Genomic DNA, 21,833 nt, shown 5'->3' on the forward strand with positions numbered 1-21,833 from the left:
TAGAATTGAGAAATAGACATTGTGAGGTTTTATGGTTAAAAAAGATTCATTCTAAAGATTCAGGTTTGCGTTAGGATGAGGCATTTAGAGCTTAGGTTTACATTCAGGTTGGGGTTTTGAGTTATACCTGATGCGTAGATTGCGAACGTACAGTAACAGTTGCACATAGATACGCAAGGTTGTAGATTTCCTATTTTTCACTTTTGGGTCACGGTTAAAAATGCCCCCAAAATGTACACTTGCATTCATGAAAAAAAAATAAAAAACTCCTGCACACTGTCTTCAAAATGCAGCTAAAAGGTTTTAATAGGAAATCACAACATTTCCGTCTATAAGAGCTTCATCAGGATATCTTCATAAAAATATTTAAAGCGTTCTAATTGCATTTGAAGGCAGCATGTGGGAGTCTTCTCCTATGCACCTGTCGCCTTTTAGGTGTGCAAGAAACGATTGCATTCATGAAACTGCCGTCTGAAAACGCCGGCGATGTCCTCACATGGCATAGTAACAGGAACATGTGTGTGTGTGCGCGCGTGCGTATGCGTGTGCTCCACAGTGTCACGAGATGGTGGTGCGCGGCCAGCTGCCGGCCTGCGAGGAGGACCTGCAGGCGTTGGCCGCCCTGAGGCTGCAGTGTGTGATCGGGGACTTCGGCACACACTCCCCCTGCCCGCCGCTGGACGAGGTGTTCCCCGGCGACATGGTGGAGGCCCGGGTCCTCATGTCCCTGTCGGCGCCGCCCCAGGCCGTGCTGCCCCCGTCGTCCTGCCCGCTGGGACAGGGACAGGGGGGGCCGCCCCTCCCCAACAACAACGGCTGCCCCCCTCCTCCTCCTCCCCCGGTGGCCACGCATCAGCGCTTCCCCACCGGCCTGCTGGCGGGCACGCTGTGGAGCCACACGGCCACGGCCGCTCACAAGCAGCAGGTGATAGTTATAACCATCAGGCCTGATGTCGTTTTCTATTTCTATACCACTCGGTGGCGCGCTATGAGCTTGTAGATCTGCTATTTTTCAATAGCTAAAGTTTAACATAACGCTTAAAACACGAAAAGGGGTTCCCGTACAGAATGGGTTAAATCCTGACAGTTTTCTGAAAAAAGAAACTATATAATCGGTGGTGCTCAAAACTATTTCATGTCAAGGAACCCCAGAATGTATATGTATTCGGCCGCTGTCCTCCCATCTCAAAATGTTTTGTTCCAGGGACCTCCCAGAAGCAAAGATTTGAGTTAAAAACATTCGCTGAGAAATACTATTATATTCAAAGATTTGCACACATTTTGATGATTTTTCAAAGATGGAAACAATAATAATAATAATAATAATAATAATAATATAACTTTATTTGTATAGCACCTTTCATGACATGAAATGCAGCTCAAAGTGCTTTACAGAGCAATGGAGAAAGAACGGAAAGAAAAGCAAGGCATAAAACATAAAAAATAATAGCAGTAATGCAATACAGTGAGTACAGGAATAACAAAAAATAAATAAAAGATCAATTAAAATCAAGAGTGTAGAAGTGGGTCTTTTTAAAGCAGTGCTTTAAAAATGTCTACAGAGGCTGCAGACGGCAAGGACTTTATTTTGGCGCTATCGTTTTAGACCAGGTGTTTGACTGTTGCCGTCTAATGAAGTAATCAATCAATCAACGGACCAGGTGGAGCAGGACCTGCGGCTGCGCATGCGGCTGAAGGAGGAGGGCGCGGCCATCCTGAGCGCCATCGTGGAGCGATGGAAAGGCCTGGCCGGCTACAGCCGTAGGGACAGCATGGCCGCCTACCTCACCATCGCCCGGCAGTGGTCGGGGTTCGGCTGCACGCTCTACAAGGTGGACTTCTACATCGTGAGTATATTAACCCATTAAGATCCCTATAGGCTGACTCTACGAATCTAATCTTCTAGCTTGCCCGGTAGCTTGTTATTATCTGCTATTCTTGAATAGCCAATACTCAAAACGGGGATCTCTGAATAACAAGAGAAGAGGACCCGCACGCACACTGTCATAAACCTGCAAATAAATGTTGCTCTTTATTCGACGTTTGGGTCGTTTAGACCTTCATGTTGTCATTCACCATTAGTTCAGAGTCCAGTTTACAATATCAGCCATTCGGAATGGAAAGATATATAGTGAGAGAATTTTAGTACAGTTTGTAACCTCAGTGTTCACTATACCGTCATTTGCAGTGGTGGAAAGTAAATGATTACATTTACTTAAGTACTGTGCTTAAGTATAATTTTGAGGCATTTTACTTCTGTAGGCAGTATTTTTAAATTCCAATACTTTTACTTCTACTCCACTACATCAAATATCGTACTTTCACTCCACTACATTTATTTGAAAACGTACTAGTTACGTTGATTATGAATACAAAACATACATTAACACCTTGAGGGACCGGGCCTATTTAATCCATTAATAAAATGTTCCCATTGTCATTCGTCAGCAAGCGACTCTAGGCTTGCTGACGATGGATCAGTTTTCATAGCACTAATTTGACGGCGATTATCAATCGCCGTCTCGGGCACATGACCGTGCACTTGACGGTGATTTACCTCATGGGCCCTTATGGTGTTAACCACTTTAGCCCTATATACATTTCGGCCATTTGAAAATTGTGAGCTTGTAGATCTGCTATTTTCGAAAGATTTTTCACACACTTGAAAACTTGAAATGAGACATTCTGCATAATGAGTACTTTAACTTTTGGTACTTTTAAGTACATTTTGATGCCAATATTTTGGACAACATTTGAGTATTTTTAATCAAATGATTCTCGAGTGCGGCACGGCTGCAGCTCACCGCTCCTTGGCTGCGGCTCGCCGCTCCAAGAGATGTGTCAAATGCGGAGAACACATCATTTCACTGCGGTATAGGGTAACGTGTGTGACAAATCGTACCACTTTGACTTTGACTCCCTGCCCCCTTCCATCCAGAGTTCGACGGGCAGTTTCTCCCACTCCCAGAAGCTGTGGCTGGGCGTCGCCGCCACGTCGGTGTCTCTGTACCGCCAGGGAGAGGCCGAGGCCCTGGAGTCCTTCCCCTACGGACAGATCTGCTCCTACGGCGTCTCCGACAGCAACACCTTCAAGATCACAGCCGGAGACCGCGATCTGCTGTTTGAGACCACCAAGGTACCACGTTATAGTGGTTTAACCCATTTAGGCCTGACCTCAAAATTAAAAGAAAATATTCTAAATCCTCCAGTTTTCTGAAATAAATATTTTCACGATTTTTCCTACAAGCTCGTAGCTTGAGCTTGTAGATCTGATATTTTTCAATAGCTAAATTAGAACATAATGTTTAAAACACCAAAAGCGGTTCCCGCCAAAAATCCCCTTTCCTGGCCAATAGAGGTGAACATTCAAAAATAGAAACCTCTGGAATTTATTTGATTTATTAAATTCTTTAGAAAAATCATTTAAAAATAAAAAAAGTTAAATAAATGTTTTAATAAATGTTTTGAAACGATCATAATTAAAAACAAAATGTAGAAGACAAAAAATAACGAGATGTTTACCCATAAAAACGTGTCCGCGACACACAAATGGGTCCACTGTCTGGGAGCCAGTGCTGCAGAACAGTGGTATCAAGGCTCATTATTTATTCGGTATTTGAGCCACGGACCACCATTTTATGAGATTTACCCTCACAGACCCAAAACTGAAAAGGATATTTTGTTATCGTTTTTCCACATTTCCATGCTGTATTGGTGGAGAGATTTTGGTGGAGATTTTGGTGGAGAGATTTTCTGCTTGCCTCTTGAAGAGGGCGGTCGCACACACCGCCTTCACCCCTGAAGATGCAAGTAGGCCGGGCGCAGCGCACGCTTGCGACCAGCAGCAATAACTTTGGTCTGACTGATGTATTTATATGTGTTTCAAGCCTTATGACCTGCTGTAAAACCTTTTGCCCTTCGGGGACATTAATAAACAACCTTGAACCTTGAACCTTGAGACAACAGGTCAAAATGTGTAGACTTCTTGTAAATTAAGTAAAAAAGAGTTAAAGATCTAATAAGGGTCCATTTGGTTAACAGCTCTCCTTTATTTAGCCGGGGGACCACCTGGAACCCCCTCAAGGACCACTGGTGGTCCCCGGACCACTGTTTTGGGAGCCAGTGCTGTGTAGAGCATGGAGAGTGTGGTGTGGTGATGTGCACGGTGGCCCGGGAGGCCTTATCACCACCACACGGACTTCTGCACAGTCACTGAAAGAGGCACGCTGTGCTGTATGTCTGCCGGTGATATTTCACCCCCAGCCCCAGCTCTGTGACCCACTTTAAAAAACACTCATTAATTTGGTCTAAAAAAGAGAGCACACACAACCTGTGCTGCTCTCCCAACCGACCCCTAACCACCGAGCATCTCACTTCCTGGCATTAAATGGCAACATGGGGGTTGAGTTTTATTGCAGTGGTAGGATTAGAAAATCCGCCAAAACATTTCTCAGAAACCCGGATATTCTTCCAAACGGCCCCTTTTTTTTCTTCAGAGGAGAACAAATCATCCCTTTCACTGGGGCACATTTTGTTTGCATCGTCCCACGTGGGAACAAAAATCCCTCTGTGATCTCCGGACCCGCACAAAAGTAGCTTTTATTTATTTATGGGTGCAGACACGGACGGGCCGACGGAGGGGCAACGCAGAAAGGCACCAGGCTTTAGAAACACACTGGTGACAATTATTGTAGAGCACTGTCGTGCTTTACCCGGCGGTATTGCAGCTGTTCGTACTCTAAACAGACGGACAGACAGACGTACAGACATACACACACGGCCAGTCATTGAAGCGGTTAGGCACCGCTCCAAAACAAATAAAAAACAATTGAAGTAGTCCGAGGAAGAGCCTGTGTTGCTCAAAATGTTAAGTATCAAAAGTAGGCCTGGGCCATGCACCATGCACCAGTGGTCCAGGCACCTTGGCTGGTAATCCAGTCTGGCAGTGTGCCGCGGGTTGGACTCCCGATCCCGACGGCCTTTACTGCATATCTTCCCCCATCTCTCTCCTCATTTCCTGTCAGCCTACTGTCTGTCCCTCCATAAAATAAAAATATAAATAAAGGCGAAAGCCACAAAAAAAATGTATCAAAAGTAAAAGTACTCATTATGCAGAATGGCCCATTTCAATTTATCAAATGTATTTCATTTAATTTTTTTAAATAGCAGATCTACAAGCTCACAAGATGTGTAAATGTATATAAGGGCTTAGTGATTAATGTATGTTTTTTCATAATAATCCAAATCTACAAAGTAACTAGTAAACGACTAATGAGTAAAAGTACAATATTTTGATCCGAAATGTAGTGGAGGTAGAAGTAAAAGTATTGGAAATTGTAAATACTCAAAGTACAAATACATCAACATTGTATTTATAAGTACAGTACTTATACTGTACTGTACTGCCATGCTGCAGGCCTGAACGATAAACAAATTAAATGGTTTGAAATGGACCTTCCAACTTGATTTGCAAAACAAGCAGGATAGCAGAACAACCACACAGAAATGCACACTCACGCAATGCTACGTTTTAGTTCAGTGGTTCCAAACTATTCAGGCCGAGACCCAAAGAGAGAGATTAGATTAGTTTGCCCGCCCGGGAGCCAAACTATTTCTTTACTTGTTTTCACTTGTTTTCTAATGTATGGAATTTATTAGAATTTTCTTTTATTATCTTCGTGAAATTACAGAGAAAAAAAAAAGAATGGGGGAATGTTCTTTTTTTGGAAATAATAATTAAAAACTAAATGCAGGAAAAATAAATAATAAAGGGACCCATGCAAATGTGTATGCGACCCACGGTTTGGGAAACAGTGTTTTAGTTGATGGTGTGTTTGTGCGTGCGTGTGCGCACATGTGTCCTTCAGAACGTGCCATGATGACACATCAGATCACATGACTCTAGAGCTCTGTCTTTTTCCAGCAGCTGGATGACATCACAATCCAGACACTGAGATGGATAACCATCTGACTCCTCTCTCTCTCTCTCTCTCTCTCTCTCCACCCCCCCTCCCCCTCAGTTGACTGAGATCATGCAGCAGATGAACGCATATTTCAGCGCCATCCGTCGACAGCGAGGAGGAGGAGGAGGTAAAGGCGAGACAGACGTGAGCCTCTCCATCAAGGAGAGCTCGGGCGAGGTGGGCTTCTGCCACCTGGGGCCGACGCCCACCCTGATGGAGCTGCCCTCGCACCAAGTGTGAGAAGACACTCGCCACCGCGTATCCCTCCGCCCGCCCCGCCCGCCTTATCACCAACAGTCCTTCCTATATCCCTCCACACAAGCCCCTATCGTGCACAGAGGCCGGCCCCTCAGTCAGGACCCCTGCTCCTCCTCCTCCGCTGGGGGAAACGGCACAGCAGCCAAAACAAAGAGAGGGCTGTTTTCACTCCCCCACTGGCCCACCCCCACGCCCGTGAAAATAAACCTTGGCGAGCTTTCCGACTGAAGGAGCCGGGGCGAGCAGGGAGAAGAGTGGGGGGGGGGGGGGGGGGCTTGTGGGGTGGTGGTGGTGGGGAGGGGTCGGGGGGTCTTGTTTTGCAAAGCGAGTGAGGCCAGAAAGCCACAGAAACCAATGTGGCTGCTGATGAGGTGTCACACACACCCCACCACCCCTGTCCTGTCACGCAAGCCTCCGCTGCCTCACCACCGCCTCACCCCCCAAACCAACAGCAAACCCCGGGACAACGTGAGACATTGGCACGGACCATGGGATAGGGAGGGGGGGGAGAGAGAGAGAGAGAGCATTTGCCGTGTGAAGGTATAGCTCAGAGTGAACACTACTTCTTCCCATGTCTCTCTCTGTTTCTCACAGGGTGCCATGTTTGCTCTGTTTTTTGTTTCCCCCCCCCCCCCCCCCCCCCCTCCTAGAAGGCGGTCCTTCGTGCGCTGCTGGAAGAGCGCGGTGAGAAAGCGCTCTGGTGTCACGCACCCCGTCCATGACTCTTTTCCTCTCTGACACGCTCGCTCACTGACTCACCCACTTGCTCACTCACTCCCACACCCGTGCGCGCCCTCTCTCTCTCTCTCTCACGCTGACACGTTGGTCAGAAAGCGGGGCCGTTTTCATAAGACCCCAGCCGGGCTTCTATTACCTGGAACTGTTGATGCAGCAGAGCCATGTGAACTTGAACTGGAAACAGATGTTTGAGTTCTGTAGCTAAGTCACTTTGGCTGCCGCGCTCGGTCATATGGACTCTTCCCCTCTGGGATTATCATTTGTGTGTGTGTGTGTGTGAGATGTGAGTGCGTGTGTGTGAGTGCGTGCGTGTGTATGTGAGTGAGAGTGAGATAAAGGATGGGAAAGCGTTTCTTGGATGGGACATTCAGGATCTGGGATAATTCTGTTTCACAGAAACCAAAGGCTTTGGGGGCTCTGTCGGTGTCGTTTTCCACCAAAACGCTCCGACTAGTCCCTCACATTGTGCTGCTTGTCTGTCTGAGCTGTAATCCTCAACATAAAACTGTCTCTACGTTGGCTAACACTTGATTTGCTTGGAGCGTTCACATGTCTGTGTGCATTTATCCGCTGGTGTGGCGATCTTTCAATTGAAAATGACAGGTGCTTTCCCCCCGGGTACCCTTCTCGTTCCCACAAGTTAACGTAATTTGGAGTAAAATGGAGCTGTTTGTAAGCAGCATGAAGCCTGATTTATACTTTGTTGTACGATGGTGTCGTCTGCCTGTCCTACAGAAGTCTCTGGACGGGTGCTAGTCTGCTAGACGTCTGATGACCACCTCCTAGAGAGAGAAACCGTTGTACCACAAGTATTAATGAATTAAACATTTTAAATGACCATATATAGATCCACATCTCTCCATGCCATTTAGTACAATATTCTAATAGGCCCATTGATGTAGTGTAGTAGTGTTTATTTATGTAACACTTGTAAATTTGTATTTCTCATTTCCTTTTTTTGTCCTTTTGTATGTCTTAAATGCAGACCTAGGTGCATTTTATTTGGGGTTTGCTTTGTTTGATCACACAATTATAATTTTTTGCCTTTTTAGAGATGTGAATCCTGTGTAACCACCAGTCCCGTCCCCCCGTCTGCTTTAGGCATACGAGTGCCTAAATGTGTGTTTAAACTTCTTTGGGCGTATGATTTGGCGTTTATTCATGAAGCCAAAGTTTTTGCCATGTCATGGTTTGGGTATTGGACCAAAGATGTTTTTGTATAAGCTTTTATTAACAAGAACCCCCCCAAAGCAGCTAAGCCGCCCCGGATAGCGATTCACAAATGGAATCTGTCATCGCTTTTTCTTTTCAATAGACTTGAGTAAATACTTTCTGCCAAATATACAGACGAGTCTGTTATTTTAGTAGGTGATTGTTAGAATTTTTCTACGGATATTCTTTTTGTAATCCAGTGAGTTTACTTCCCCTGATGAACCAGACTGTGGTCTTCTCCTCACCATTGAAGGAAGGTCTTGACAAGTCTTTGCACAGCCAGCCCAGCCCAGCCCAACCCTGTCCCCCTGCCTCCACACAGCCAGCCCAACCCTGTCCCCCTGCCTCCACGCAGCCAGCCCAACCCTGTCCCCCTGCCTCCACGCAGCCAGCCCAACTCTGTCCCCCTGCCTCCACGCAGCCAGCCCAACCCTGTCCCCCTGCCTCCATGCAGCCAGCCCAACCCTGTCCCCCTGCCTCCACACAGCCAGTCCAACCCTGTCCCCCTGCCTCCACACAGGCAACCCAACCCTGTCCCCCTGCCTCCACACAGGCAACCCAACCCTGTCCCCCTGCCTCCACACAGCCAGCCCAACCCTGTCCCCCTGCCTCCACACAGGCAACCCAACCCTGTCCCCCTGCCTCCACACAGCCAGCCCAACCCTGTCCCCCTGCCTCCACACAGCCAGCCCAACTCTGTCCCCCTGCCTCCACACAGCCAGCCCAACCCTGTCCCCCTGCCTCCACACAGCCAGCCCAACCCTGTCCCCCTGCCTCCACACAGCCAGCCCAACTCTGTCCCCCTGCCTCCACACAGCCAGCCCAACCCTGTCCCCCTGCCTCCACACAGCCAGCCCAACCCTGTCCCCCTGCCTCCACACAGGCAACCCAACCCTGTCCCCCTGCCTCCACGCAGCCAGCCCAACCCTGTCCCCCTGCCTCCACGCAGCCAGCCCAACCCTGTCCCCCTGCCTCCACACAGCCAGCCCAACCCTGTCCCCCTGCCTCCACGCAGCCAGCCCAGCCCAGCCCAACCCTGTCCCCCTGCCTCCACACAGCCAGCCCAACTCTGTCCCCCTGCCTCCACACAGCCAGCCCAACCCTGTCCCCCTGCCTCCACACAGCCAGCCCAGCCCAGCCCAACCCTGTCCCCCTGCCTCCACACAGCCAGCCCAACCCTGTCCCCCTGCCTCCACACAGCCAGCCCAACTCTGTCCCCCTGCCTCCACACAGCCAGCCCAACCCTGTCCCCCTGCCTCCACACAGCCAGCCCAACCCTGTCCCCCTGCCTCCACACAGCCAGCCCAACCCTGTCCCCCTGCCTCCACACAGCCAGCCCAACCCTGTCCCCCTGCCTCCACACAGCCAGCCCAACTCTGTCCCCCTGCCTCCACGCAGGCCCACTCGCTTTTTCTACCGCAGCTGCAGGCAGCTCTGAGCTACATGTGAAGCCCAGTTTACACCATGTTGTATGACCACGGCACGCGCCAAAAGTTCTTTTTTTTTCTTTTTTCATAATCGAGTTCATACAATGAAGTGCAAACTGGGCTTAAGAAAAAAAATAGAAATCAAACTGCAGATATCGTCGCTTTGTATTAAGCTTGTTTGTACGTTGCATGGTACCTTTTTACGTAATGTGTGTATAGTTAATTGCACTATTTTTATTTTGTCTAACTTGGAAGTGCAATAAAAACTATAAATACTGTATTAAAGTCAGCACCATTGTACCATATCTATCCTTGCTACTTTTATTCACATTCAGTCAAAAAAATAACTGTTTTGCACAAGATAAGTCGTTGGTGTCATGTGCCGTAAATGGCAGATCTACAAGTACACAAGGCCTCACATCAGTGGCCCGTGATTGGACACAAACAGCTGAGGAACGCTTGTTCATCTGTCTCCGGTTGGTGAGTGGCAGTTTCGTTATTGGTGTGTTGTTGTTCATCATTATTACGTGTCAAAATCAATAAATAGTCAAATATATCTAGCAGGCCACACGTTGACTGAATTAATCTGGCTTATTACAGCGGCATGAACCCCCAAATAAACCTACATAGCACTGTTGGTGTATTTTATGAACAATGAAATATTGAATTAGAATAAATGCTTCAATTTAAACTTGATCTGCTAACCAAGGAGAAAGTAGCTCAAAATTATACAGTACGGTAGAAATAATAAACAATAAGCACTTTAGGAACACCTGTGCAGCCATATAAATATAAAGTATTACTACTACTAACATGTTTTATGTAGACTGTACCACCTACAACATTTTCGATATAAGACAAAGTAGATGTTTCCTATGTTGCAGATGCCTAACGACTGTGTGACTCATTCAGGGCTGTCCAGTCTGTCCACAGTTGTCTCTGACGTCTCCAGTGCTATGTATGTGGGTCGTGGAGGACGTCATGGCTGTACCCGCCATAGCGCTGTGGAGGTTAACCCATTTTGGTGTTTTAAACATGTTATAATTTAATTATTGAAAAATAGCAGATCTACAAGCTCATAGCGCGCCACAAGCTTGTAGGTCTGCTATTTTTGAAAGATCGTGAAAATGTGGCGCAAATCTTTGAATATATATTCTTGAATGTTTTTAACTCGGGTCAAAATGGGAGTACTTCTGCCAGGAGTGTGAGCCTCTGCGAAGTATCTCTGCCAGTAACTCAGTCAGCAAGAGAGGCCATCAAGGTTACGGAGGTCATTGCCTGCTTCTTCTCTGCAGAGGGTGTTTTTCAGGGTGAAATGTGGCCCATGCAGCATAGCTGCCTCTCCCAATGGCCTTCCTGCTTAGAAAGAATGGCTGCTTGAGCAAGAGTTGCTAATTGCCTCAGCATTCCCTGGTGGTAATTGAGCCTCAACTAAGTTGGATGAACAGCTGCAAGGCCACTGCAGATCCAGGTGTTGTATAACTTTGCAATATTGTGTTGAACTGCTCACTATAAATGAAACGGACTATTATCGTTCTGATAAACATACAATCCACCTTATTAATATACACATACATTATAATAACACTAAAGACAGATTACTAGAAAACATCTTTATTAATATTTCAAACAGGTCCAACAAAGAAACATGTAATGCTATTTACATCTGGATAGCTGGAGAAGAACTTTTGACTCTTGAAGGTATACATACAGGCACGAGGTTCAAACTAGTTTCATTTTTGTACAGCCCTGTCTGTGCAAATTCCTTCTTTGAACATAGGTTGCAAATTGAATGCTCTTGCAGTTTGACAATCCAACATGAAATTGTTACAATCATGTACAGCAACAGCGAAGGTGTACAACATGGATATTGTCATGAGCACTGATTGTGTTTGCGTTAATATACTAGAACAGCAGCAGACAACACACCATGCCAGCAATGTCCGGAACGTGGACTTTGTCATGTCACACATTCCGGCCGTCATAATGTAATTACCTGTCAGGATGTGCAGGCTTTACACCACTGTAAACCAACACCGCTAAAACGGAACCACTGAACTCAATAGAAAAATAGACCGGCAACAAGGCAACGTATACTCTTGCATTGTGTTCAAATGTAATGAGAGGGAAAGGCAAGAGTGTAGGAGATGAAACCATATACCGATGTTGACCATAAGTAGAGGTTGTCTCCAGGCAGAGAAATGTAGACATTGATGTGTCCCTGCTTTCAGCACAGACTGAAACCTTACACAGGACTCTCTAACATAGTGCAGGGTTTAAGTGGAGCTTGGTTCTTGAGAGGATTAAGTTACTTTATTATTTGGTTTAATGTTTATGACATTATATCCTACAGTACACCCTCACATTCAGTGGGATTCATGCTGAGCAGATTAATTAATGGAACATGGGAGGGTTCAAAAATGTTAACATTTATATACATATCTACTTTAGATATCTTCACATTTAGAGTTCTAAATGTGACTTTACTCAATACAAAGGTAAATATCCCAGCAGCAAATATGCTTCTGACAGTGCATTTTAACAGCAGGCGACAGCCAGATGAATTTTCTGGAAGTGTATTATTTGTCTATGGGACCCGGCGACTACCGGCGATAGCAGGGCGGAGGAACGTCGCCCGAAAGATAAAAATAATTAATCTTTTCGCCCGATAGCGGGCGATTAGGCGATGTGTCGCCCGATGCTCGCCCGCTGTTAAAACGCACTGTTAGGCTGTAGTTTAGCGACGGTGTGTTCACTGGTCCTGTGTGCCCCAGGAGATGTAGTCTGGTCGCGTGGCTGCTTGGTACTCGTCGATCAGCTGTTGGACCACTTCGCGAGAGTTGTCCAGCTCGTCAAAGTTGTCCTTGAAGATGTCCTCCTTACGGAACTGCTCCAGGAAGGCCTCGCGCTTACGCAGTTTGTCGTACTGGCGACACGTTCGTTCAAACAGCTGCGGGAAGGAAGACAACCGAAGCGTGAGTGAACGATCATGTCCATCCTCAAGCACACGTAAATAACTAGTTGTAACAGAATTAGCCCTTCGCTAAGTCCCACCCACTCCACGATGGCAAGCGGTCCTTCTCACCCATCGAGAAGAATGTTAAATGACGGGATTTCTCCATATAAATTGATCATTTCAGCAGCAAGAGCTTCAAAATGTCTTCTAAATCTAGTCAACAAGGCCTGCAGTAAGCTATGCGCTGGACAAATGTGCATGACATTATTTCAATAATGTAGACATACGTGGTAATGTTAGAGGGAGAACTATCCAACTTAATCAACTTTAACGACCGTCCGACAGGAGTTTTTATGTAATGCACGGCAAGACTACGGTGATTAGTATTATTGCCATCACCTGGGTGGGTCAGTCGTGTAACTTTCCCGACATTAAGCTGGGTATGTGTTCAACAACAGCGAAGGGCTAATTGAACCCAACGGGTGTATGGTAAGAAAAATGTCTCGTTTGCACGTACACACGAGATGCTGGTGTGATTGGCCATCATGAGGCCACTGACTCGGTGGGCAGACGGCAGGTATGGGGACTTCTTTGACAAGGCCACCTGGATGCTGGCAGGACCCCAGGGGATGAAACTGGCCAGCTTCCGTTCTCGGATCCGCTGGAGGCTTTTGTGCACCTACAGAATCATGGAGCAGAAATGGGCTTAGTATGCGGTCCAATGAACAATGCAAAACACTAACTGGATATAGATCTATACAAGGTAATGGAGATTATATAATCAACACTATTAATACGCGCAGCACATACCTGTGTGGGATCCACCTCTCCCTGGATGATGTTGAGGATGGCGATGTAGCAGTGGTTGGCCTGTCTGTCCCTGCCTGTGGACACCATGACATTCTTGGGTTGCAGAAGCCTCCTCATCACATCCAACACCGTAGTTTTTCTCACACTGGCCACCTGAGAGGAAGGCAACAAGTTAAATATCTTACAAAATAAAGCTAAGAATAACACATTCTGTCACTAATAAAAAATGCAGGTATAGATCAATATTTAAAAACTGCACCGCATGCAACACTGCACAATTTCAGATTTTTGCAGTGCAGTGTTTTTTTTTATAATATATTTTGTTGTTAAAATGAACACAACGTACAGATTGGTCAGTGGTGAGTGGAGTGTAGCCCGTCATAAGGAAGTGGAGGCGGGGCGTAGGGATGAGGGAGGCGATCAGACCAATCAGGTCGTTGTTCATGTATCCTGGATAACGTAGGGTGGTTGTGCTGGCAGACATGATGGTGGAAACCTGTATGTAGAAAGTTTAAGTTAGGTACAGGAGACAAATTAGGTAAAAAGATGTTGGGCTAGTTCTTAGTTCAATTACATTCATGTCGAGTTGGGGCGTAAGCAATCCACATCCAGTGACACAACCAAGCTATGCTTTGACAACTGCACACACACACACTAGCTGCTGATTTCAGAGGGAAGCTAAAGAAAGATCCAGTCTGACGTGTGAGGAACTTGTAAAACTAGTTCGTAAATCCCTTTTATTTTAGGCATGAGCGTGACCTTCCATTTACCTCTCTTCTAAACAGACTATTTGTTCTTCATCAAATACAGGCATGCTGCAAACTAGTCCCGTTTTAACCCATTTAGGCCTGACGAAATTTGACATCATTGACCGGGAGGCGGATGGCAGTGATGGGTTACAGAAGCAGGTTTACATTAGGTGGGTTACAGAAGCAGGTTTACATTGCTGTAAACCTTTTTTTAAAACCTCATGTTTCTATATCAGTGGTTCTCACTATTTCATGTCAAGGACCCCCAAAAATATATGAAATTGGCCGCTGAGCCCCATCTGAAAATGTGTTGTTTCAGGGACCACCTCCCAGAAGCAAAGATTTGAGTTAAAAACGTTCGCTCTGAAAGAGTATATACTGTATTCAAAGCTTTGTACCACATGTTCATGCTTTTTCAAAAATAGACCTACAAGCTCGTAGCGCTATGAGCTTGTAGATCTGCTATTTTTCAATAGCTAAATTATAACAATGTTTAAAACACATTCCCGGGGTTCCCGCCCAAAATGGGTCACGTACCAGCTGGTTGATCTGGGAGAAGGACGGGTTCTGGATGTGCAGCCTGTCTGTGGCGATCCGATTCAGAGCAGTGTTATCCAACACCACCTGACAAAAAGACAAAGGCGAGGGGTGAACGTTAGACAAGTGTGTGGGAAGAAACGTTGCATTTCTTTCCAATGAACATGAAGAAAGGCAATATGCTGCTGCAATGTAGAAAGACTGAGCGTGCCTTTGAGTCATGTAGTCAGGGAACCTCTTGAAAAGCAACACAGTGTGCTGTTGTTTAGGAGGGGGGGGGGGGGGGGGGGGGCAGGTCAAGTCTTGAGCAGATTCTATTAGCTTTCTGCCTAATTTAATCAATATGACGGCCTTATGTAAGGCACTGGAGGAAGTAGGTATTGGAGAGGACACGCAGAAAAATCGTTGGTGTTAATTTAGCTCCTAAGTGTGGCCGAATGGGACTTTGGTTCCATTTTTGTACTCTTCAGAGTTAAATCAGCACTGGGATTTTACTGTGCACCGTTTAGCCCATCGGAGCATCTCTCAGCCCAAGCAATACCACATCAATCTAAGACTGAGATTTAATAAGATTTGTGTGTGACTTGTAGTGACTTCTGGCACTGCAAATTTGCTTCCTTGTTACCCTGTTACAGAAGCAGCATATATATATCTCCTGTGTGGAAATGTTGTTAAAAATCAATGGTTCAAATTCACCTATGGTGAATCTATTATTAGGGCTACTTGCCACACAGTCTGCATTCTGGGTGAGCCTCTTGAGTGTGAGCAGAGAGTTGTAGGGCTGGACCACCACGTCACTCATCTCGTCCTGGTTGGGGAAGACAGAATACGTCTGCACCAGTTTCTTTGGGTACCTGAAGATCACAGAGGCGAAGGGGTGGGGTGGGGTGGGGGTATAGTGTTCACAAAACATGCTAGTTCAATGACGAGCGTACAGGGAAAAGGGCACATGGTGAAAAAGATCAACACTTAGAAGAGCCGCTTTCAGTTATTGACCCCATATCTACACGGTGTGTGTGTGCTGACCTGTCATTGATTCTCTCCAGTAAGTAGGACCCCAAGCCTGAGCCCGTCCCACCAGCGATGGAGTGACACAAGACAAAGCCCTGCCAGGAAAGGACAGAAGGTGACTTAGTACAGTATGTGCAGCTCAATAGGCCTATCGCAATTATTAAAACAAAACCGTCGTCGTTTCCATTTGTATATTTGTCATCATCTGCCCCGTGCAATTTGTGATTAAATGTAAAATGTAATCACAATGTTCAATGCCAAACTCACAGTTAAATCGTTAATCACAATTATTTGAGTGACAATGAATCGCCGACTTAAATGTGTAATGGTGACAGCCCTATCCAGCTCAAGACAGAATCACTGCTACTGTACAATACGCCACGTTCGCGTTTCGCCCCATACTATAACGCCGTGCCCAACTCAAACGTCTGTGCGTGTGTGTGTGGGAGAGAGCAATTGCCTCCCTCCCTAGGCAGTTGGCAGTTATATAAATGGGAGTGCAGCCCCACCTCACAAATAGGCTCCCTCTCCTGTAATACCTGCCTTCTACACTAGCCCAGCTATTATCACCCGACCTCCAACACGCCACACCCTGCCAACACACACATACACACGAGCACTCCACCTACCTACCGTCCAACCCAACACACACACACACACACACACACACACACACACACACACACACACACACACACACACACACACACACACACACACACACACACACACACACACACACACACACACACACACACACACACACACACACACACACACACACACACACACACTAAATAATAATGTGGGGCCATAATGTGAATGAATAACAGAGCTCAGAGCTCCAAGGGGAGGTCTGAATGTTGTTTTATGGGGTGGCTGGCTGTTGAGGAAAGTCTCAGAATAATACCGAGCATAGCTTGGGCTTTACGAGGACATGCGTGAGCACTGAGCAGCACCCGTTTTACATGGACTCTCTACCAAGTTGGTCATTCAATGCTCAAGGAAAACATTTTCTACCAAACCATTATTTTAAGAGGTATTGGAAGTGGGGCGGGCGGGTCTATACTCTATAGGTTAACACCTATCAGTCAAAATAATCTAACCCATTTCTCATTTTTCACCCCGAAGCAGCTTCTTAAAGGCCCAATCCGCACACCAAAAACACCATTCTTCCTCTCCATTGTGTGTTTATTTGAAACACAAACTCTGCTGTTGAGTGATGCAAGCCATGTCCACACTCAGTCTAACAGAGAATTATTGTCTGCTGGTGAGATTGGTACAAAAACTATCTCTCTGCTGTTGGAGATGACATGTTATTGACATCTGGCCTTTCATGTCTGACAGGCAGTCAGTGTGATATTCCTTTAATCAGCAATATGACAAAAAGCATGCCAGTATTATCTCAAATGTTCTGCTTTGCCCCCTTTTTTGCAGGCATATGCCAGCTACAGTTCAAAACTGAAAATAAAACAATTAGAAAAACAAAACACTCATCATTAATAAGCTACACATTTTAAAATTGCTTCTATTTTCACATAGTTTGCAATGTTTTGTTGTGGGCCTTGTGGCTCTTGCTGTATTGGCAGTATCGATTAATTATACCTGTAAAGTGTAAATGAGGTCAGCCGATTACAGCAATGCTCGTGATTTTACTATCGTGCGTCAGTCTAACATCCCACCTAATGTAAACCTTCTGTAACCCACCTAATGTAAACCTGCTTCTGTAACCCATCATGAATGCAAAGGTAGAAATAAAACTCTGAGCTTGCCTCCAAACTGTCACTGCCATCCGCCTCCCGGTCAATGATGTCAAAGATGTCTTCATGGATTTTCTCTCCCTGGAAAGATTTAAGTACAGCATTGACGTAATTTTAACGTAATTGAATGTGTTAAATTCAAACAAAGCAATGGTGGAGCAGTGACTTGTTATGGTGCGACTGATTACGACCTGTGAACCCACTGGCCCAGTTGGTCCCTGGGATCACTAACCTGTGAGAATCCACTGGCCCAGTTGCTCCCTGGGATCACTAACCTGTGAGAATCCACTGGCCCAGTTGTTGCCTGCTCCTCCGCCGTGCTCAGACAGGTAGATGTTCTCTGGGTTGTACAGGTTGGCATACGGGGAGTTGAGGATGGAGTGGATGACCCTGGGCTCCAGGTCCAGGAGGACGGCCCGGGGGATGTAGTGTTCGTCATCCGCCTAGTGCAGTTCACACGGGAAAGGAGGGAGAGGGCTTTTAGGAGGACGGCACGGTCCAGACTAAATATATTTCCAATAGGAATATCCTGAACAATGAGGGTCATCTTATATTCGGTACAATGTGGTACATGCTGCTGTATGTCAGTGGTTACCAAACTTTTCAGGGCGAGACCCAAAAGAGGGATTAGAGACGTTTCCCCGGCCAGGACCCAAACTAGTGAGAATAGCAGCTCTACAAGCGCACAACATGTCGCTTCGCGCTGCGAGCTTGTAGAAATCGGCTATTTTCAGTACTTCTTAATTATTATAGTTTTTTTATTCATGGAATTTCTTAGATGTTTGTTTTAAAATGTATACAATTATTTTAATATATTATATATTTACACTTTAAATATATTATATATATACTTTTTTTTATGTAGGAAAAGAAAATGGGATTTTTACTCGAGTCGTGGCCCCAAAAAATAGGTCCGTGTCCCACAAATGGGTCCCGACCCACTGTGTGGGAAACAGTGCTGTAGTGTCTTTTTAACAGCCACCTTACTCCAGTTTACACTACAACTACTCCATCTAGTGTCCGATGGAGGCGCTACAATGTGGGTAGGGTTATTGCATATACTGTAATGCTAATAACCGTTTGCTCCTCCTCGCTTCCCCCTCTTCCGTGCTCTGTCGCACCGCTTTCTTGTCCTCCTCACTGTGCCTGCAGACGGAGCCGTGTTCTCGGCACGGCTCGCAGTGCACAGCAGACCCAGTGCGGTCAGCTGCTCCTTTGGAACAATCGGTTGGTGGTGGTTACCACACTGATTCCTTATATCTAATAAAAGCTGCCGACTATATCTAAACTTGGCCTGTTTATAAACTTTGTATGTCAAGCTGTCTGATACCCTATTTTGCACTGTCTGTCTGTCTCTGTGAGGAGTGGCAAGCGTCGGTCGCGCCGCCATGTTCATCCTATAATATAGGATGAACATGGCGGCGCGATCGACGTTCATACTATTGTTGTATTGTTCTTTCTGCTTTGGCAATGTAAACGTATGTTTTCTCATGCCAATAAAGCCCTTTGAATTGGATGGATCAATTATTTCCTACTCAGCTTTATTTAAAATTTGACAATGCTTTGCAGTGGTTTTCAACTAGTGGTCCATGGACCACCAGTGGTCCTTGAGGGGGTTCCAGGTGGACCCCAGCTAAATTTAACTCTTGAGAGCATAAAATAAAACCAATCACGCTCTCAAGATTAAAATGATCTATTATCTGCATTACTTAATTAACAAGATGTCTACACAATTAGAGAACGTAGAAGAATTGTTATTTTGATCACTTTTTGCCTGTTTTCTCTCCTATGGTACAACATCATTACAACATTGTGGACAAAATCTTATCCACTGACAATAAATTATTCTTTAGTCTTGGGTCTGAGAGGGTAAATGTCATCAAATGGTGGTCCGTGGCTCAAATGCTGAATACATAATGGACCTTGATGTGAAAAAGGTTGAAAACCCCTAGTTTATAACAACATACTGTAAGTCCTGCCGAGGTAAGCTCCAGCTGGATGAGAACAGTCAGTCAGTCATTCATTACCTGATAGAAGAACACGTCCTTTCTGTCGTTCCCTTCGGTTGCAAACTCCTCCACAATCCCCTCCGGACTGATGCCGTGTTCCGCACACAGCTGCTTCCAGAACTCGAACCCAACTGGAAAATAGATGGGAGGTCAGTCACGTTAACAACAACATGAACTACAGAAACATGGCCGTTTGCCTCCATCAAAGTAAATTGTCCACTGCTGGACTCAACAAAGTCACACCAGAAGGAGTTCAACAAACCATGTGCAACCCAGATTCGACTCAAAGGGGTTAAATTAATTTCGCTCCTATGCTAACACCCTACCAACCAACGGCCGTTAAGAAATGTCAATTTATTGTCTCCACCAGGCCGAAGGCATGTGGGGAGAGTATGTTTTGCACTCCGTCCGTCCGTGTGTCCGTCCGTCCGTCCGTGAGCAGCTAATCTCGGCCACCGTTAACCCGATCGATGCCAAATTTTGCACACACACTCCCTGGATGCCAACGATGAACCTCTGCCCCAAACTTTCCACAACGGCCTGTTATAGCGCCACCAGGAGGCCGCTTTGTGCAAAACAAGTTTTTGCACAGTACACCTACAGATTTATTTTTTCTAAATTTAGTCTGTTAAATTAAGTCTCATATCTGTATGCAAATTACATTCTAATCTACATTCATTCAAACTACGTAATACATCTACGAGTCTAAATATTGGGCTGATCAATATCCAATGTTTCACATTTGGATCTATTATATTAAAGGGATTGTGACATTAAAAAAAAGGCTTTGGAATTGTTCTTGTTTTTTTTGGTTTTCTAATCTCAATTGCACCCAAAAAACATAACTTTTAACATTCAGTAGATTTTCTGGCTCTGATTTGCCGGCAGTAAGTGACATCACTTACTGCAAATCCCATATATGTCAATGGGATTTGCCAGCAGATGTCACTGTTTCACTGTGTTGCCTGTTTTCATTGTAGCTCAAAAGGCTTCCAAACCCCAAAGAAAACTTCAGACCACAGAAAATCCACTGAATGTTCAAAGTTCAGGTTTTTTGGGTGTAATTGAGGTCATAAAACCTAAAAGAAAAAAGAAAAGGAAAAATAAATGAAAATTAATGTCATAAAACCTTTAAGGAGTGGGACATCCAATCCATCCACACACGTGACTTCATTCACCATCACTCAGTTCAACATATTGCCAGGTGGTCCCCAGCTAAATGATGGAGAGTTGGTAACCAAATGGACCCTTATCTTTAATTCTTGAGTGTAAAATGAAACCAAATGGACCCGTAACATTGTTAAACATCTGCATTACTTAAGTTAATTTACAAGAAGTCTACACAATTAGTAGCTCTGGTCCATATCCCTGACCTAATGCCCTTTGCTGCCGTTGCAGCTATGGACCAGAGCTACTAGGGGAGGCATACTATCATCCGACAGAGCATTGATCCGAAGGAGCAATGCTCCGAGGTGCGCTGCGGGTCGGGAGAGGGTTGCGGTTAGGTTTAGGTGTCTGCCTGCACTCAGCTACTAGATCATGTAGAAGAATTGTTATTTTGATCAACGGTTGCCACTTTGCCTGTTGTGTCTCCTAGCATGGACGTCAAATGTGTGATGTGTAGCCTACATATTAGTTTAGTTTTGGGTCTGCAAGGCTAAAAATCTCATCAAGTGGTGGTCCGTGGCTCAAATGCAGAATTAATTAATAATTGGCCTTGATATGAAAAGGGTTGAAAACCACTGTACTAATAGCTGACAGTTTGAGGGCTTGTATCCTGATCAAAATACAACACATCTTTAGCCCATGCAGTTAGCTACATCCACTCACTCTAGTCTACACATACACAATAGCCAGTTGGCTAGCCACAGGCTAGCATGAAAGATCCATGGTATGGTATATAAAACATACTTTGATTTCCACATTGTCCTAGTTGGAGAGTGATGATTTCTCGCGGCATGGTACTTCCTCTCCTCTTCGTATGGGTGTTGTTTAGCTAGCCAGCTAGCTACAGTACAAACAGAACAGTCAGAAGCAGAGTCGCAGAGATGTTGTTGTCAGTCAGTCAGTCAGTGCGCTGCAACCCAGTTCCTTCCCGCTGGAAACACAACACAGCAGTTCACGACGTGTAGTGGTTGCGTTCCAGCTCACACTCACTGTATTGAGAGACTGCGTCGTTTTTATTTTATTTAACAGGTTCACCACCACCCGAAAAGTAAAGCAATTTGTATTTGTGGAACATAATAAACGTTTGAGTATTTTGAATTCATTATATAAAAAAAATCTGTTTGCATGTGTGTTATTTTTTAATTACCCTTTAATATTTATTTTACATTTGGAATATAACAATATCCCTACCTATATGTGTGTTCGGTCTGTAATTAATACTAGAATACTACTATT

The 21,833-nt window shown here is 45.4% G+C and overlaps 2 protein-coding genes across 5 annotated transcripts in view; one reads left to right on the plus strand and one right to left on the minus strand.

Annotated features, from left to right (window-relative positions):
- Nucleotides 1–6,490, plus strand: part of plekhh3 (pleckstrin homology, MyTH4 and FERM domain containing H3) — a 56,844-nt gene extending 50,354 nt beyond the window's left edge. For all 4 annotated transcript variants that reach the window (XM_083780776.1, XM_083780777.1, XM_083780778.1 and 1 more), the window contains exons 11-14: nucleotides 557–925; nucleotides 1,662–1,847; nucleotides 2,939–3,136; nucleotides 6,021–6,490. In XM_083780776.1, coding sequence (XP_083636902.1) covers nucleotides 557–925; nucleotides 1,662–1,847; nucleotides 2,939–3,136; nucleotides 6,021–6,203 — 936 coding nt within the window. In that variant the 3' untranslated portion in view covers nucleotides 6,204–6,490. The remainder of the gene's footprint in view (nucleotides 1–556; nucleotides 926–1,661; nucleotides 1,848–2,938; nucleotides 3,137–6,020) is intronic.
- Nucleotides 6,491–11,202: 4,712 nt separating this feature from the next.
- On the minus strand, nucleotides 11,203–21,520 carry tubg1 (tubulin, gamma 1). The gene is made up of 11 exons (XM_083779709.1): nucleotides 21,342–21,520; nucleotides 19,449–19,561; nucleotides 17,697–17,864; nucleotides 17,434–17,502; nucleotides 15,677–15,756; nucleotides 15,378–15,504; nucleotides 14,651–14,737; nucleotides 13,711–13,860; nucleotides 13,365–13,517; nucleotides 13,072–13,233; nucleotides 11,203–12,548 (listed from the first exon to the last, which is right to left on the minus strand). Exons 1-11 carry the CDS (start codon nucleotides 21,388–21,390, stop codon nucleotides 12,351–12,353), a joined length of 1,356 nt encoding a protein of 451 aa, XP_083635835.1. The 5' UTR covers nucleotides 21,391–21,520; the 3' UTR covers nucleotides 11,203–12,350.
- Between the last annotated feature and the right edge of the window lie 313 nt (nucleotides 21,521–21,833).

The sequence above is a fragment of the Protomyctophum parallelum genome, assembly GCF_964188405.1.
Source record: "Protomyctophum parallelum genome assembly, chromosome: 13".
NCBI lineage: Eukaryota > Metazoa > Chordata > Actinopteri > Myctophiformes > Myctophidae > Protomyctophum > Protomyctophum parallelum.

Coding starts and splice junctions, on each gene's coding strand:
- tubg1 (XM_083779709.1), bottom strand. CDS start 21,390: ATGCCGCGAGAAATCATCACTCTCCAACTAGGACAATGTGGAAATCAA. Junction 17,503..17,696: donor GGGCCAGTGGATTCTCACAG/GTTAGTGATCCC, acceptor AAATCTTTCCAG/GGAGAGAAAATCCATGAAGA. Junction 13,861..14,650: donor TCTCCCAGATCAACCAGCTG/GTACGTGACCCA, acceptor TTCTACATACAG/GTTTCCACCATCATGTCTGC.